The 17194-nt window shown below is 37.1% G+C and overlaps 1 protein-coding gene across 5 annotated transcripts in view; it reads right to left on the bottom strand.

Annotated features, from left to right (window-relative positions):
- Nucleotides 1-17194, bottom strand: part of SAMD8 (sterile alpha motif domain containing 8) — a 42631-nt gene that overhangs the window by 12005 nt on the left and 13432 nt on the right. For 3 of the 5 annotated variants that reach the window (XM_045878159.3, XM_045878154.3, XM_045878160.2), the window contains 2 exons: nucleotides 9827-10419; nucleotides 281-376 (listed from right to left, as the gene is read on the bottom strand). In XM_045878159.3, the coding sequence (XP_045734115.1) occupies nucleotides 281-376; nucleotides 9827-10404 (674 nt within the window). In that variant the 5' untranslated portion in view covers nucleotides 10405-10419. Of the gene's footprint in view, nucleotides 1-280; nucleotides 377-9826; nucleotides 10420-15253; nucleotides 15304-17194 lie in introns of all 5 variants that reach the window. The other 2 variants (XM_045878156.2, XM_045878155.2) reach the window with 1 other exon arrangement.

The raw sequence follows: 17194 nt of genomic DNA, 5'->3' as shown, positions 1-17194 counted from the left end.
TTGGAGGAGTTTCTATCCTTCTACAGAAAATGACATTTCCGATTAGACTATCAGCAGTTGGCTCATGGCTGAACATCACCATCTCTGATCTTTGCAGAATATATTCAGAATACTACTAAATATGTAGGTCTTAACCTCGCAGTGACTTTCTTGTTTATCAAACCCAAAACATTTTTCATAATGACTAAAGAAGGAAATTAACAAGGAGAGAAACAAGGTTTGATGAACTTTATCCAAGACAGTCAAAATATTTTGTCTTTTAATGGCATAACTGAGGTACCTGTGTTTGTGAAGAAGAAGAACCAGGAGCCAAATATAGCACAAAATCATGCCACATACTTCTGTCATGGCAAAGGCCCATGGGATTCTAGGAACACTGGAACGGAAAAAAATTACATTTTGGACAGACAAGAAGTGTATGTACATAAATGACACCCTTTGCAATTAAGATACTCTTCTAAATTGCTTCCTATAACTTTTATCTCTTTTAGAAGATGGTATTTAAAGAAACTGGGGGAAAAAACTGTTTCATAAAGTATTCCATTTACCAAAACTTCTTTGCTGTCTGTGATTCCCATTTAATGGTTCTCTATGAAGAGGTTACAACCCTTTTCTTCCTCCCTGCAGCAAGGTAGACCTGGATACAGAACTGTCCACAAACATCAATGGGAAACGTTTCAATTCTTGCATGATGTGCTAACTGAAGAATCAGGGCTTGAACTTGACTCCTCTTTTTTTTTTCCTTGTAATAAACTTGGTTTTGTTTTAGAGGCAGTAAATAGAGTTTTTGTTTTGCTTTACTCCTTTATTTCTCTCTGCCCTCTTTTGTTTTATATCCCTGTTTTCTTCTCTTTTCCACTGATTCCTCTTTCTTCACCAAATCCACAGATCTTGTGGTTATTCATTAGTAAAATACATGCCACATTTCTTAATTTAAAAGAAAGAGAGAGGGCGCCTGGCAGGCTCAGTCCGTGGAGCATGCGACTCAATCTCAGGGTTGTAAGTCTGAGCCCCACATTGGGTGTAGAGATTACTTAAAAATAAAATCTTAATAAATAAATATATAAAAAGAGAAGGAGGAGGAGAAAAAGAAGACAGAGGAGGGAACGGGGTAAAGGTGAAAATGAGTGCAAACAGGACATCTGGTAGGATTATTGTCCTATTTTTATTCTTTGTACATTTCCACTAAAAATTCTTGTACAATGTGTTAATTTTATAACTAAGGAAATAAAGGTATTTATTAAAAAGAAAACATGAAATCTGAAAGAAAGATATTAACAGTCTACTCCAAACCTTATTCAGAGTAAGTAGTCAATCATCTTTAGTCAGGGACTTATCTTTTATTTATTACCTCAGAAACAAGACTCCTCTTCTGTATTTTTAATCTACTGCTGCCTTATTGCATTACTGAGGAAAGGGTTATTTCACGTATCAGAAAATTTCAGATAAAAGAAAGATTCCTGAGGTGCCTGGATGGCTCAGTCGGTTGAGCATCTGACTCCTGGTTTCAGCTCAGGACATGGTCATGGTCATGGTCATGGTCTCGGGCTCTGTGCTCAGCATGAGTCTGCTTGAGATTCCCTCTCTCCTTCTCCCTCTGCCCCTCCCCCCTCAAATAAATACATCTTTAAGAGATTCCTTTAAGTGACTTTTAACTATACAAACTTTTAAAATGAACATTTTAAGAAATTGTATTTGTATGTATACATATATATGCATATCCAAAAATATATGTAGGTATGTGTGTGTGTGTGTGTATATATATATATATATATATATATATATATATATAACAGTTTTACAATGTTTAGGATGAGACTGAGTTTTCTGCCCCACCCCCTACCTAATTCTTGCTCCCCAGAGGCAATCACTTCCACTCTTGTGTTTTATTTGTGCCCCCCACTCCCATTTTCTCTCCCCTAGTCTCAATATTGTTTCACAATATTTTTAAAAATAATTTTTGGCTTTTACTTAAGTTTGTAATTATCATTTGCAGCTGAGTCAGTAGAGAACAATGATTAAATCCCTTTCTTGTAGTATAAATTCTTATAATTCTCTAGAGCTAAAATATAACTTTTTTTTTTTTTTAGTTTGCTCTGTTTCTTGTGTGCCTATCACCATTCACCTTCAAACTATTCTATCAATTTCAATTTTTCCTTTTGGGGCAATTTCTCCTAGAGCTCTTCTCCTTTTTTCCCCAATTTAGCATGGTTGCATTTTCTAGTCCTCCTGTATGGCTCTTTTTTGAAATAAAACTTGACCTTCATCTTGGAAATTCCTCTTTTCCATATTAGATTCTTTGTTTCCTGAATCCATGTTCTCCTCTTTTTCAGTTTACTCCTTAGTTTTTATGGTGTGTATCCTCCAGTCGTTTTCTGAGAAACACAGGTGAAGGATAAACTTGGTTGTTGTTGTTTGTTTTTTTAAGGGGGAGAAAGGGCAGAGAGAGAATCTTAAGCAGGCTCCATGCCCAGCCTGGAGCCCCCACGCGGTGTTCCATCTCACAACCCTGAGATCATGACCTAAGCAGAAAACCAACAGTCGGGACACTCAACTGACTGAGCCACCCAGGCACCCCCTAAACTTGTTTTTAATGTTAGTTTTATTGAGGTTTAATTAACAACCAGAAAAAATCACCCCTGTTGGGTGTACAATTCAATGAGTTTTGACAAACATATTCAGTCATAAAACCACCACCACCACAATAAAGATATAGAATATTTTCATCACTTCAAAAAGCTCCCGTGTCCCTTTGTAATCAATCCCCTCTCATTTCTAGCCCTGGGGCAACCACTCAACCGATTTCTGTCCTATATAGGTTTGCCTTTCCCAAAATGGCATATAAATGGAATCACACAGTACTTATCTACATACCTTTTGTATCTGGCTATTTTCACTTGGCATAATATATTTCAGATTTACCCATGTTATTCCATGTATAAGTCTATCCAGTTTTGGCTGGTTTTGAATAAAGACCACTACAAGTCTTTGCTTGAACATATTTAGGTAAACACTTAGCAGAGAAACTGTTGTGTCCTATGTTAAGGGTATGTTTAACTTTTTAAGAAACTGTCAAACTTTTGAAGGCAGTTCTGTCATTTTGCATCTCTACCAGCAATATATGAAGAGTATCAGGTGCTCTGGATCCTCATCAAACGTTGTTACCAATTTTTTTCATTTTAGCAATTCTAGTAGCTGTGGGGTTGGAAAGTAAGTATTTTAAGACTTGCAAACTTAAAAATTTCCTTGGGTCTAGCCTTATAACTAATTGGTAGTTTGCCTGGACAGAGAATTCTAGGTTAGACCTTATTTTCTCTCAGAAAGTTAAAGAAAATTGCTCTTGTCTTCTAGCTTTCACTGTAGTAAAGAAGTTGCATGCTATTTGGATTTCTAATCTTTGTATGTTACTTTTTCTGTCTCTTAAGAAGCTTTTAGGATCTTCAGTCTAAATCCAGTGTTCTGAAATTCTCCATTTCTTGTACTGGGTGCTCAGTGGGCCCTTTCAATCTGGAAAGTCACATCCTTTGAATCTGGGAAATTTCCTTGTATTATATCCTAAATATCATCTTCCCTTTTTCTAACTACGCTTTCTTTCTAGAACCCGTATCTATTTACTGCCGGGCCAACTGGACTGATCTTATTTTTTCTCCTCTACTTTTTTTTTTTTTTTTTAAAGATTTTATTTATTTATTTGAGAGAGAGAGAGAGCACATGAGAGGGGGGAGGGTCAGAGGGAGAAGCAGACTCCCTGCTGAGCAGGGAGCCTGATGCGGGACTCGATCCCGGGACTCCAGGATCATGACCTGAGCTGAAGGCAGTCGCTTAACCAACTGAGCCACCCAGGCACCCATCCTCTACTTTTTTTTTAAAGTAATCTCTACATCCAATGAAGGGCCTCAAGCCCACAACTCCGAGATAAAGAGTCGCATGCTCCACTGACTGAGCTGGCCAAGAGCCCCTCTCCACTACTTTTCATCTGTTCTGCACACTGGGCAATTTCATCAAATCTATGTTTCAGCTATTTTGCTGGATTTTAAATTTCTACTTCCATTTTTTATTTTCCAAAAGCTTTTTTTCCCTCTGAATTTTCCTTTTTTATAGCCTACTGTTACTGTCTCGTAAAATGCAACATCTCTTATCTGTGAGAATATGCGTATTTTTTTGAAGTGTTCTTCTGCTCCCTATTTTGTGTTTCCTACTTTGCTTTTTTCTGTTTGCATTGGTCTGTTTTCCTTAAATGTCTGGTCATTCTTGACTGACCATTCATATTTGACAGTGAAGTACTAAAAAAAAATAATAATAATTTGACGCTCTATGTGCACAGACTGAGCTTATGTTGTGGGTTTCACTGTAGAGTGATTGAGCAGAGGTCTGGTTGATGAGATGGAGATATCTCCCCTACCACAGTATCTATAGTCCTTTTCTCTTGTGCAGGTTTTCCAAGGAGAGGAATCTGTTCTGCTTAGAGAACTGGCACTGGGTGGGAGTGGGAATGGGAAGTCTGGCTACTTAAGGAAGAGAGCTAGAAGTCTCAGTGATCAGTATGTAAATTTATAGTAATCACCTTGAAAACATACTGAAAACAGGCACCTTTGTTCTCACCTGGGCATGGTATCCCCGAGTCCCTCACATTTAACTAGTCTGGAGAATATACCACCTACCTTCTGTTGGAATAGAGGTCTAAAAGCTTCTTAAATTGCTTTTCAGCCAATTCTCCCATACTTATCTGTACCTGGTTGTGAAAGATGCTTGGTGCCACCTGTTTTGGGAGTTTTTCTGGAGCTCTGAAATACAAATAAACTCACCTCTTGGACACTCCTAGTTCCCATTCCCAATCTTACAATAGGCACTCCGCGTTCTACTTTCCAAGTTTTCATCATTATCACCGTTTTTGCCTTCATGGGATTATAGGGTTCCCCCTCATCTCCTTTTACTGTCATTTTAGTGAAGTGCTGTGAGGAAATGTTTATTCACTATCTCATATTTATTTTGATGCAAAGTTTTCTGAAACGCATTATTACATGGATAGGCCTCTTTTTTTCTGGATAAAAATTTAATTTTCTTTGGTAATTTAGTCATGATTGTGAACACTGATTATTGCATTGAACACAGTAATGACCTCAGGGACTACTAAGAAATGAAGGTTAAGCTCCAGACTAGAGTAGTTTTTCCTTTATTTATGTTTGCTTTTTATAGTGTTTCTGGTTCTTCCCTTGCTTTTATGGCTATCAGCCATCCCTTCTCACTGTTGTAAGTGGGCCTGCCTACAGAGGCATCCATCCCTTTCTCCTTCTAATTTTCTATTTATGATGTGCTGAAGGTCTTGGAATTGCGTGACATAAGCTTTAGAAGCAGACTCTGAAATAAAGACCAGTGTGAAAGTGAGTAGGAGTGTTTCCAAGAGTAACCTTAGTGTAGTGAGGAAATGAGATCAGGAAGGCAAGTAAGCAAGGCAAGGGTGAGACATTAAACAAAGCCTTGTGGAGTAACTATGGCAAGGGTTAACTATCGCTCAATCCTGTGGAGAATTTGTGAGACAGTGTAGGTCTGACGTAAAAGTTGTCCCAAATAGAGTAAAGAGAAAATATTTATACCCCATCTCATCAGTCATTGGTTAAGGGGCTGTTGCTGGGGGGATGTAAAGTCCTAAGCATGTTTGCCTCTCTTTCCAAGCAGGTAAAATGTGTTCCAACAGCTCAGATGCAGCTTTTCAACAGAGACACATTTGCTGGATGTTGGGAGTATCCGTGTGCAAGAAAACGAAAAAGAGATCTGAGAAAATGAAAAAGAACACTGACAGCACCAACTATAATTCTCCTATGAATAAAGCTTCCATGCTTAAGAGCATGAAGATTTGTAGTGGGAGGCACTATAGAGAGTTAGGCAAAACTTTCAAATCCCATTGCAAACTGAGAATCACATATAGGTCTACACAAAACTTTGTACATAAATGTTCATAAGCAGCATTATTAACAGTAGCCAAAAAGTGAACAACCATTCATCAACTGATGAACAAATAAACAAAATGTAGTATATCCATATAATGGAATATTATTCTGTAATAAAGAGGAATAAGTACTGATACATACTACTATATGGATGAATCTTGAAGACATTATGCTAAATCAAAGAAGCCAATCACAAACAAAGGCCACATATTGTATGATTCCATTTACATGAAATGTCCAGAATAGACAAATCCACAGATACAGAAATGGAATGGAGGGAGGAGGGAATGGAATGGGACTGATAATGGATAGGAGTTTCTTTCTGGGGTGATGAAAATGTCCTGGAATTAGTGGTGATAGTTGCACAACTGCAAATATACTAAAAACCACTGAATTGTATACTTTAAAAATAAGATCCTCATTTTTCTTCCAGGCCAGTTTTCCTCCTTTCTCCCACTATGCCTTGGTTATAGTCTATATAAAACCTCAGCCTCAGAACTGTTCCATGTTCTGGATTTGTCTGATAATTTCCTCATGATTAGATTTAGGTTATATTTGGGGGGGGTAAGATTATTATATAGGTGATGTTGTGAACATCACCTCCAATGCACATGTCACTTTGTCCAATAGCAATGCTACATTTGATCATGTGGTTAAAACGATGCATGTCAGATCACGCCATTGTAAAGGTACCTTTTTCTCCCTGTAATTAAGTAATATGTGTGATATTTTCAGATTATGTGAATATCTTTGACCTTTCACCTAATGAGTTCAGCATCTACTGATGACTTGCCTGAATCAATTACTACGCTGGATGTTGCAAAATAGGCCATCTATGTTTATTCGTATTATTTTGAAGAATATCCCCTCTCAACCCACCGCTTTTTATCACCATGGATTCACAGATTCTCTTACTCAATATATTAGAATCTACTACCATCATTATGCTTTTTGATGTTCCAACTGTCCCAGTTTGATCAGTGCAAGCCCCTTCAAACCAACTCATATGCTCTTTTGACATGCTTTCATTTGTTTTGTGCACTCCCTTGCTTTATGGAACAAGAGTTGTTTCACTCATTTTATACTTTCCTTGCCCCACACTGAAAACCAGTTCAAATCAGTTCTTAGAAATCTTCCTCACTCTTCTTTGATTAAATAGTACTCTGCTATATAGATGTACTATAGTATATCCAACCAGTTTTCCATTGATAAGCATTTAGATTATTTCCAGTATTTACAATTACTACAAATAACGTCACAATGAATAACTTTGTATATATGTTGTTTCATATTTGTGGATATATATCTTTAGGTAAATTCCAGAAAGTCTCCTATTCTCTTTTGAACCCATAACAATTAGCTTTTGTTCTTATTAACTCTTGTGAAGGTCACAGATAACCAACACGTTGCTAAATCCAGTGGCCAATTATCCATTTTACTTGATCCCTCAGCAGAACTTGACACAGTTAATTATTAATTATTCCTGCCCTCTTACAATACTTTTTTTTTTTTTTTAAGATTTTATTTATTTATTTGAAGAGAGAGACACAGCGAGAGAGGGAACACAAGCAGGGGGAGTGGCAGAGGGAGAAGCAGGCTTCCCGCCGAGCAGGGAGCCTGATGTGGGACTCGATCCCAGGACCCTGGGATCACGACCTGAGCCGAAGGCAGACGCTTAATGACTGAGCCACCCAGGCGCCCCTTACAATACTTCTTTTAAGTTGGCTTCCAGGATACTACTTTCTCTTTCTGCCCTGACATTTTCAGTTGTCTTTGCTGGTTTTGCCTAACTTCTCAGACTTCTGTTAAAATGTTCTTGGGCTCCATCTTCAATCTTCTTTCCTCTTCCAAACTCATTCCCTAGAAGATCTTATCTTACATCATGGCTTTACCTATTTTGGCAACTTCCAAATTTCAGCCTGTATCTCTCTGAAATCCAGAGAAAGAAATCATCTTTCCATCTCTTATGTGACGTCTGCTTTTGTGTAAAAGATATCTCAAATTCGACATGTCCAAAACCAAATCCTTATTTTTCTCTCCAACTCAGCTTCTTCCACAATCTTCCCATCTCTGTAAAGGGCAACTCCATCCTTCCAGATACTCAGGTCAAAAATCTTAAGAGTAATCCTTGACTTTTCTTTTTCTTACACCTTACATGCAAATCTATCAGCAAATCTTGTTGGCTGCACTTTCTAAATACATGAATAGAACTTGACTCTTTCACACCATCTCTCCCACTACTATCCTCATCCAGTTCACCTCATTTCTGTCTAGATGAATTCAGTAATTTAATCCCTGCTTTCCCACACCCACATACATACCCAGGCAATTCTCAGTACAACAACTACAGTTACCTTTTAAAATGGAAGTTAGACCACTGTACTCTTCTCTTAAATACTTTCCAACGGCTTCCCTTTTCATTCAGAATGAAAACTAAAGTGCATAATATGGTCTACAAGTCACTATACAATCTGGATTCCTGTCTCCTCTCAGACTTCATCTCCAACTGTTCTCCCCATCCCTCACTTGCTGTTTCCTGAACATGCTAAGTATACTACCAATTCAGGATTTTTGCACCTTGCCATTTCCTCTGCCTAGAATACTCTTTCCCCAGATATCCATATGCTTTCTTCCTTACTTCCTTAAGTTCTTCTCTTTATAGTTGGGAAAACTGTATAGAACAGGGATCTAACAGCTTCTTAAACAGTTTTCACTCAATTCTTCTTATTTTAGCACCACCCTTTCACCTGCAGTATCCAGAACTTTGAGAAATCTGTAACATAGACTGGGTTGGTTTTGTTTTCCTAACTGCTGTTTTAGAATTAGGTTATTTTAGGTCCGTTAGTTGCCACTCATCCATCTACTTTCAAACTTCCAAAAATGTATGACTGCTTTCTCCTCTCTTATCTGCCCCATCCTTGTAGGCTTACAACTTAAACAAAAAAAACCCCTTTACTATACTTTTAGTCAGGGTTTGAAAGGAACAAAATACGGTATGTACGTCATTCTGACATCTTAATATGGATACTTTGATTCATTTCATTTTAAAAAAACATGTACTAGGGGTGCCTGGGTGGTTCAGTCAGTAAGCCTTTGGCTCAGGTCATGATCCTGGGGTCCTGGGATCGAGCCCCGCATCAGGCTCCCTGCTCGGCGGGAAGCCTGCTTCTCCCTCTCCCACTCCCCCTGCTTGTGTGCCCTCTCTCGCTGTCTCTCTCTGTCAAATAAATAAATAAACTCTTAAAAACAAAAACATATACTATAAGGCACTTTCAGAAGGGTAAAACATTTTATAAAAACAAACAAGAAAGCTCTACAAACTTTAAAAGCTTTAAAAAATCACAAATATAAAAACTAATAGTTTTGAATTTTGTTCTATTCTTATTTTTCATATGCATATACTATATTCTTTTTTATATACTCAGCATTTCATAAAAACAAGATACTATCAATGAATCAGTTTGTACTATTTATGATAATTTCAATTTATGTGGTGATAGAGGAGCCCTCCCCCTACTTTTGGAAAGGCTGAAACCCGTTCATCATAAAAAAAATGTAACCAAATTTCATTTATTAGAGAAAACATTCCACGAAACCCTTTTACAATCTGAACTGCCCAAGGAGCTATAATATAGCTATTAAAAAAAAAAACAAAAAACTAAGCAGTAGCCTTTCCCACTCACATAGGCCTAAGGTCTAATTTACTCTAGGACAAAAAGGCAATTTCAAAGCACAACTTCATGTATTACCAGATAAAGTAAACAGAAAGTGTATATCAACCAAAATAATAATAAACAACATAATTATCATAAATACACTATTATCAATTGCTGTTATAGCAATTTTCTACAAACTTGGCAACTAGAAACAAAACTTACCTGTCTAAGAAGATATCTGGGAGTGGTGGGTAGGTCTGCATATCAGGCACTCGTTCATGGACTATAACCATAATGAAAGATGTAAACCCAAATACTATAAAAACATATATACAACTCAATATGGTCTTCCAGTACTCTGGGTCCAATCTTCGAATAGAATGTTTGTTTTTACCATTCATGTACTGGTACTGATCAGAATTCAAATCAGTGATGGGTCCATCACAGTCATGTGAAGGCTCCCCATTACAGAGCCACTCTGTGCTCTGAAGAGCACTGATGAAAGGTGTCATGGAACCCATGGGACTGTCACTGTTGTATCTCATCTCTTCTAAAACATCAATATGTATTTTCTGCAATTTTCGGACTGAAAGCATTAACCTTTTAATGTCCCCTAAGATTTTGATTTCCAGAGGAGGAGACCGGAGATCATATTCAGTCAATGTTAATAATGTGATTCCATCAAGTCGATGCTTATTACATAAAATGTCCACATATTCAAAAAAGCCTTCATCCTTTAGCCAAACAGCTACATGCTTGGTAGTCCAGCGACGAATACAGAGGTGATTAGGAACAGCCATTTCCTCCTCCACTGCCTGTCCAGGGAAAAGAGGAAAACAAAACAGAAACTTCAGTGTGTCCTAACAACTCCTTTAAGACCAAATACATGTAAACACACCAGAAACAATAATTTATTTACATTGATCTACTGGCTTCTAGAAGAGAGTAAAAGGAACAAAAATTACTCAATGATTGGTTTTCAGTAGATTAACATTCTAATAATTTTATGCATATAAACCCAACAGCAGAAGGCTAATGACTAAACATTTTTACAAAAAATTACTCTACAAATGGCCTTTCCATACCATAGCAACCATAATTTAATTAGAAAAAGCCTAGTGTTGGAATAATTGAGAAAAATCATATATTAATGCTTTTCATAAAATGAGATATAGAAAGATATGCAATGCATAAAAATAAAACAAATTTCAGAAATCTTCATGTTTGATTGAATAAGTATCTCCTACTTCTCCAAAATGAGAAAACAAAACAAAAACAAAAAACAACACAAAGGCAGACAGATAACTAGTTTTAGGAAAGTCCTTAAACATATTTCTATCCACTATACAAATAACGATTTCTACAATAGATATAAAGCCTATAAACCAAATATGAATATCTATATCTTAATAGCTCAGTTCATCCTATACCTTGAATATACCATTATAGAACCGAATAAGCAATTTCCTTCTTAAACTATCACTGAGATTTCAGTGACAAAGTTTTTAAAAGAAAACTGTCATTTTGATGTACTCACAAATTTGAGGACCCAAACTTTATATTGGCTTGTAAAAGGCCAATAATGACTGTTTCAAGAAGTACTAATAATTTTTACTACTTTGATCCACACAGTTCTGTTTATGTTCTTTTCCCATTTTAAAACTTTCAGTAACTTGGGCCTCTATCAGGTTTATAAGATACACAGGAGACAAAGGCCTACATCAAAAAAACCCTATTTCCCTAAAGTATGTTTTCTCAATTACTAAAGCATGTGGGTTTTATGACATTTTCCAGATTTCTGAAGATCCTATTTCCTTCTGAGATGATTTTTTAAAAAACACAGTAGGCAAACTTTTTTAAAGCATAACAACAACAACAACAAAGAATGATACAAGAAATACCCATGTGCCCATTACCCAGCTTGAAAAAAAATATAAAATAATTCCAATACAGATGTTCTGTTTCTTAATCTGGGTATTAGTTATACAGGTCTGTTCACTTTCTAAAAATTCAAGAAGCTGTATACTCATGATCTACACTTTTCTCTACATATGTTAAACTATATTTTAAAAGTTTGCTTTAAAAAACCCAAACCAAAACATCAATACAAGTGACTGTCCCCCTCTGATATCATCCTCTTCCTCCCCCTTTCCAGATAAAATAATTCTTGATTTTGGTGTTTATCATTTCTTTATAACATGTATATCTGGCTATGAAAAACCTTCTATGCTTACTTATGCTGAAAAAAGTGAAAAACTGCTACTGTCCTCCTTTCTTCCCCTATCCACGCAAACTTTTGCCACGAAGACTCATAATCACTTGAAAAAGGCAGATACTTAACTACATGAGCACCACTTACACCATCAGAAATACTCAGCCAGCAAGAAACACTCACTAAATATTTCTTAATTGCTAAAAAGCAATCCTAGTTTTTGGAAGCCTTAAATCCTATTTTGTTTCCAAACAGAGTTTTTCATGCGATCAATCCACAACAGCTTTTTAGTCTGAGGAAATTAACAGCACATCCACCTATAAGGATCTGTATGTTTTAAAAGGCTGTCTAATTCTTATATACTATAGAGCTACAAGAAGTCTCTCTTACTCAGCTCTTTCTAGCTACACTGCCTTTCCTAAGGCCAAGGAATTACACATTTTATGCAGTGTAACACTGAATTTTATACATACTAATGTATATCATTTTATATAAGTTATTACATATATAAAATTCCATTAAAATATCATTTTGCGGGGCGCCTGGGTGGCTCAGTCATTAAGCGTCTGCCTTCGGCTCAGGTCATAATCCCAGGGTGCTGGGATCGAGCCCCAATTCAGGCTCCCTGCTCAGCAGGGAGCCTGCTTCTCCTTCTCCCTCTGTCTACCACTCTCCCTTCTTGTGCTCTCTGTCAAATAAATAAATAAAATATTTTAAAAATAAAATAAAATAAAATACCATTTTGCTGTTTTAGTTCATATATATACCCAGATGGTTTCATCCCACCCACTACATACATCTTTTTCCCAAGATATGCTCTGAATAAATTATTTCATCTTTGAATATCCAACAAGCACATGCAACAAACTCTGTAGCAGTAACAATGTAGCAAATTTGGTAAGCTCATCTCACACACAAAAAGGCCAGATTTCTTCTGTCATTTTATTTTCTATTCTGCTGCCTTTCTCCTTTCTCAAACAGCTTACCATCAATGGGTTCCAAGTCACTCCCATCCTTGTAGCATTATCCTTCAGTATGGTTTTGTCTCATACACTGCTCAAAATGATCTTCTCTCTCATAGTTTTTTTCCCCCGTCTTATATCACCAGTTCTCTACACCCTCAATCAGGCTAACAAACAGGCTTTGAAACTGGTGCTTTAGCTGCTAGAAAATATGAGTTACACAAGGAAGCCTTCTGGAAGTCTTTGAGCCTGCTGTGGCAATGCCCTAAAAACATGACACACTCCACTAATGTGCTTCATCAGGTCAGGACATGTCCTTTAATTGTATGCTACCACATATAGTTAGAGACCCATATTTAGCTAACACTGTGAAAACCTCCTCTAAAGAGGTATATTAAAAAGATGATAAAAGGCTTTAGGGCCAATTTAATATTTCTATTGTGCCATAGAAACTACATGAAACAGGAGAGTTTGAAGTTTCATACAAATCCAAAAAATGAAGAAATTAGGTTAGTAAGTTTTTAAAAACACTTTCAGCTTTTTTTTTTTTTTTGAGGGGGAGGGGCAGAGGGAGAGGGAAAGAATCCCAAGCAAGTTCCACGTGAGCGTAGAGCCTGATGCAGGACTCTTATCTCATGACCCTGAGATCATGACCTGAGCCCAAATCAAGAGCCAGACGCTTAACCGACTGAGCCACCCAGGCGCCCCAGAACACTTTCAACTTTAATCAATAATTAATATGAATAAATTATCAGTTAAAGGGACTGTTTCTGACCAAGATATAATAAGAGGGACCAAATTTACCCACCCACCTCAAACAACCAAATAATAGACAAAATATATGAGGGGGGGGGGGAGGAGAAAAACTAGCTTTAAGACATTGGGCATCAGACAAAAAAGATCCCTGAAAGACGGGAAACAAAGTAACCCTACTGCCCCAGCTTACTGCCTTGAGAGTTTTTTTTTTATATATATCTACATAGATACATAAGAGATTTTTTATTTATTTGACAGAGAGAAACACAGAGAGAAGAAACACAAGCAGGGGGAGTGGGAGAGGGAGAAGCAGGCTTCCTGACCAGAGCCGAAGGCAAGCGCCTAACGACTGAGCCACCCAGGCGCCCCTGCCTTGAGAGCTTCCAAGTGATGTGTGGCACAGGACACAAAATGGGTGAGGCCTGGCAGACTTGCTGAGTTGAGGAGATGGAGCTGAGAGTTTGGGGAGATCCAGGTGGCTAGTGTTCATGAAATAGAATACTGGAGAGCAGAAAGATGAACAGAGAGAACTTATTATGGACTGAATGTTTGTGTCTCCCCAAAATTCATATGTTGATATCCTAGCCCACAATTAGGAGGTGATTAGGTCATGAGGCAGAACCCCCATAAATGGGATTAGTTCCCTTATATGAGATATCCCAGAGAGTTTTATCACCCCTTCCACCATTTAAAGACAGAGCTAGAAGATGACTGACTATGAAGCAGGAGGCAGGCCCTCACCAGACACTAAATCTGCTGGGCTTTGATCTTGGACTCCTCAGGCTCCAGAACTGTGAGAAATAAGTGTGTTTTGTTTAAGCCACTCAGTCTACAGTACTTTTAGTAATTTTGTTATAGTAACTAAAAAAGACTAAAACAGAACCCCAGAGATCTGCAGACTCTCCCTTGAATATGCAGCTGAATACTGATTATCACATATACATGAGGAAACAAAATAGGACAGAAAAAAGAACCACCCAGAAAGATTAGGGGGGAACAACATCCAATATACACAGAAGACCAATAAAAGTGCCTACCCCAAACAGCCAGACTGGAAAAAAAAAAAAAAGAAAATCTCACAATCCATGGGGCATTGGGCAAAGCACACAGGAAGATCTTGTCATAGTAGTGAGACAAAATCAATCTTAAAGCAGTAGTTATTCAACTGGGAGCAATTTGCCACCCCTCCCCACATTTGGCAATTTCTGGAGACATTATTGGTTGTCACAACTGGGGGGGTCACCTAAAGGTTGCTGTTAAAATTTTACAAAGCACAGCATAGCCCTTCACAACAAAGAATTAACTGATCCAAATGTTATAGTGCTGATATTGAGAAACCCTGCCCTAGAATGAACATGTCTCTGGTCCAGCCAAACAAATCTTAAAAGCAAGATCCAAAAGGATCAAATTGTTTTCCAGTAATTTAACTACCTCCCACAACAAAGCTCAAGAATATTACTAGGAATACAAAAGTATTCAGCACCAGATAAAATCCATAATATCTGGCATCCAATCAAAGATTACCAGACATGTAAAGTAGGAAAATTCACCTATAATGAATAGAAAACCAATCAGCCAAAATTGACCCAAAACTGATACAAATAACAGAATTAGCAGACAAGGAAATTAACTAAGTTATAAGAACTCTATTACGTATGTTCAAAAAATTAGACATGGACACAAAGAACATTCAATTCTAACTTCTAAAGATGAACTTACAATATATGCAATGAAAAATATGCTGGATGGGATTAACAGCTGATTCTTATCTGTAAAAGATAAGAATAATAAACTTGAAGACATAACAATAGGAATTATTCAAAATGAAATACAAGAAATATCATTTTTTCCTATCTTCCAGAAAAGGAGAGAACCAATCTTTCCCTCTTTCTTTTCTTTTTTCTTTTCTTCTCTTTCCTTTCTTTTCTTCCTTCCTTCCTTTCTTTCTTTGAGGGAGGGGAAGGGAGTAGAGGGAGAGGGAGAGAGAGAATCCTAACATGGGAAATGATCTTACCATCCTGAGATCATGACCTGAGACGAAATCAAGAGTCAGATTTTTAACTGACTGAGACACCCAAGTGCCCCAAGGAGATAATATTTCTGAATTCATTCCATAAGGCCAGTATTACCCTAATACCAAAACCAGGCAAAGACAGCACAAGAAGAAAATAAACTATAGCCTGATAGCCCTTTAAGAACATAGATGCAAAAATTTTAAAATCTTAGGCAATCAAATCCAACAATATTTAAGAAAGAATTAATACATCATAACCAAGTGGTATTTATCCCAGGAATGCAAAGTTAGTTTAACATTGAAAATTGAAATAATTCACCATATTAATAAGCTAAAACAGGGAAACCACATGATTATCTCAAAAGACACTAAAAAAGTTGGGGTGCCTGGCTGGCTCAGTTGGAAGAGCATGTGACTCTTGATCTCAGGGTCCTGGGATCGAGGGCTCCCTGCTCAGTGGGGAACCTGCTTCTCCCTCTGCCTGCTGTTCCCCCTGCTTGTGCTCTTTCTCTTTCTCTGACAAATAAATAAATAAATAAACAAATCTTAAAAGCCTTTGACTCCTTTGCCTATGCTCCAAGGAACTGATATATACAATGGTTTTCAACCTGGCTACACATCTGAATAATCTGAAGTTTAAAAACATGCCTGTTCTACTGCCCATGCCCCACCCCAGAACAATTGGATCAGAATCCCTGAGGGGACAGAAGCTTGACATCTGCATTTTTTAAAAGCTCCCCAAGTGATTCTGAAGCACTATATTAGACCATCCAATCTAATTCTGCTTGTTCTTCTATTTCTGGCTTAGCTAACATTTAACCTTTCAAGTCCCTTCACACACATCTTATTTTATCCATTATATGTTAATTTTGTGCTGAATAGCTGTCTCTCCTATATTATAATCTAAATGATACAACTGAATAAAACAGTTAAACATATACATAGAACTGCTGGTAAAGAAGTATCACACTCTAGGGTTGACTGCTGATATGTATTAAGAAAAACTGCATTTATTTTATACTAAAAATAATTCTTTAGAATCTGTTTATAATACCAAAACCTAATACCCAGAAAATAGAGAATTTTTATTATTTTATTTTTTAAGATTTATTTATTTGAGAGAGAGTGCGCGAAAGAGCGAGCAGGGGAGCGGCAGAGGGAGAGAATCTTTAAGCAGACTCCTCACTGAGCAGGGAGCCCCCAGGGCTTGATCTCATGACCCATGAGATCACGACCTGCACCAAAACCGAGTCAGATGCTTAACCACTGAGCCATCGATGTGCCCTGAAAATTTTTATTATTTTTAAATAACTGATCAAATTTATCCACAATTTATGTATTTCTGATAATTATAAGGAAATAAGTCTTCAAAATATAGTAAGAATGCTAAAAAAAAAAACTATAATATTTTTAAATCTGTAAGTCCCTGGTAGGATTTAACAGCTTTATTTTCAACCCGTCCTTTAGCTTTAAGGAAAAGCAGCATGATATGGTGAAGAGCAGCAAACTGGTTGTCAAAATTCTTGGAGCTTAATTTCATTAATATTAACACTTTAGGTGACTAAACTCTGTGGCATCTAAATACCTAATCTGTAAAATGAGGGGGGAAAGAGCGAGCTAATAGAAGGAAACTAACACTTATGAAT

The sequence above is a fragment of the Mirounga angustirostris genome, unplaced genomic scaffold (assembly GCF_029215605.1).
Source record: "Mirounga angustirostris isolate CCGP_5_RB_7025 unplaced genomic scaffold, mMirAng1.0.hap1 SCAF_6, whole genome shotgun sequence".
Classification (NCBI taxonomy): Eukaryota; Metazoa; Chordata; class Mammalia; order Carnivora; family Phocidae; genus Mirounga; species Mirounga angustirostris.
Note: the sequence above shows the minus strand (reverse complement) of the source record. Positions and strands in the feature narration are given on the sequence as shown.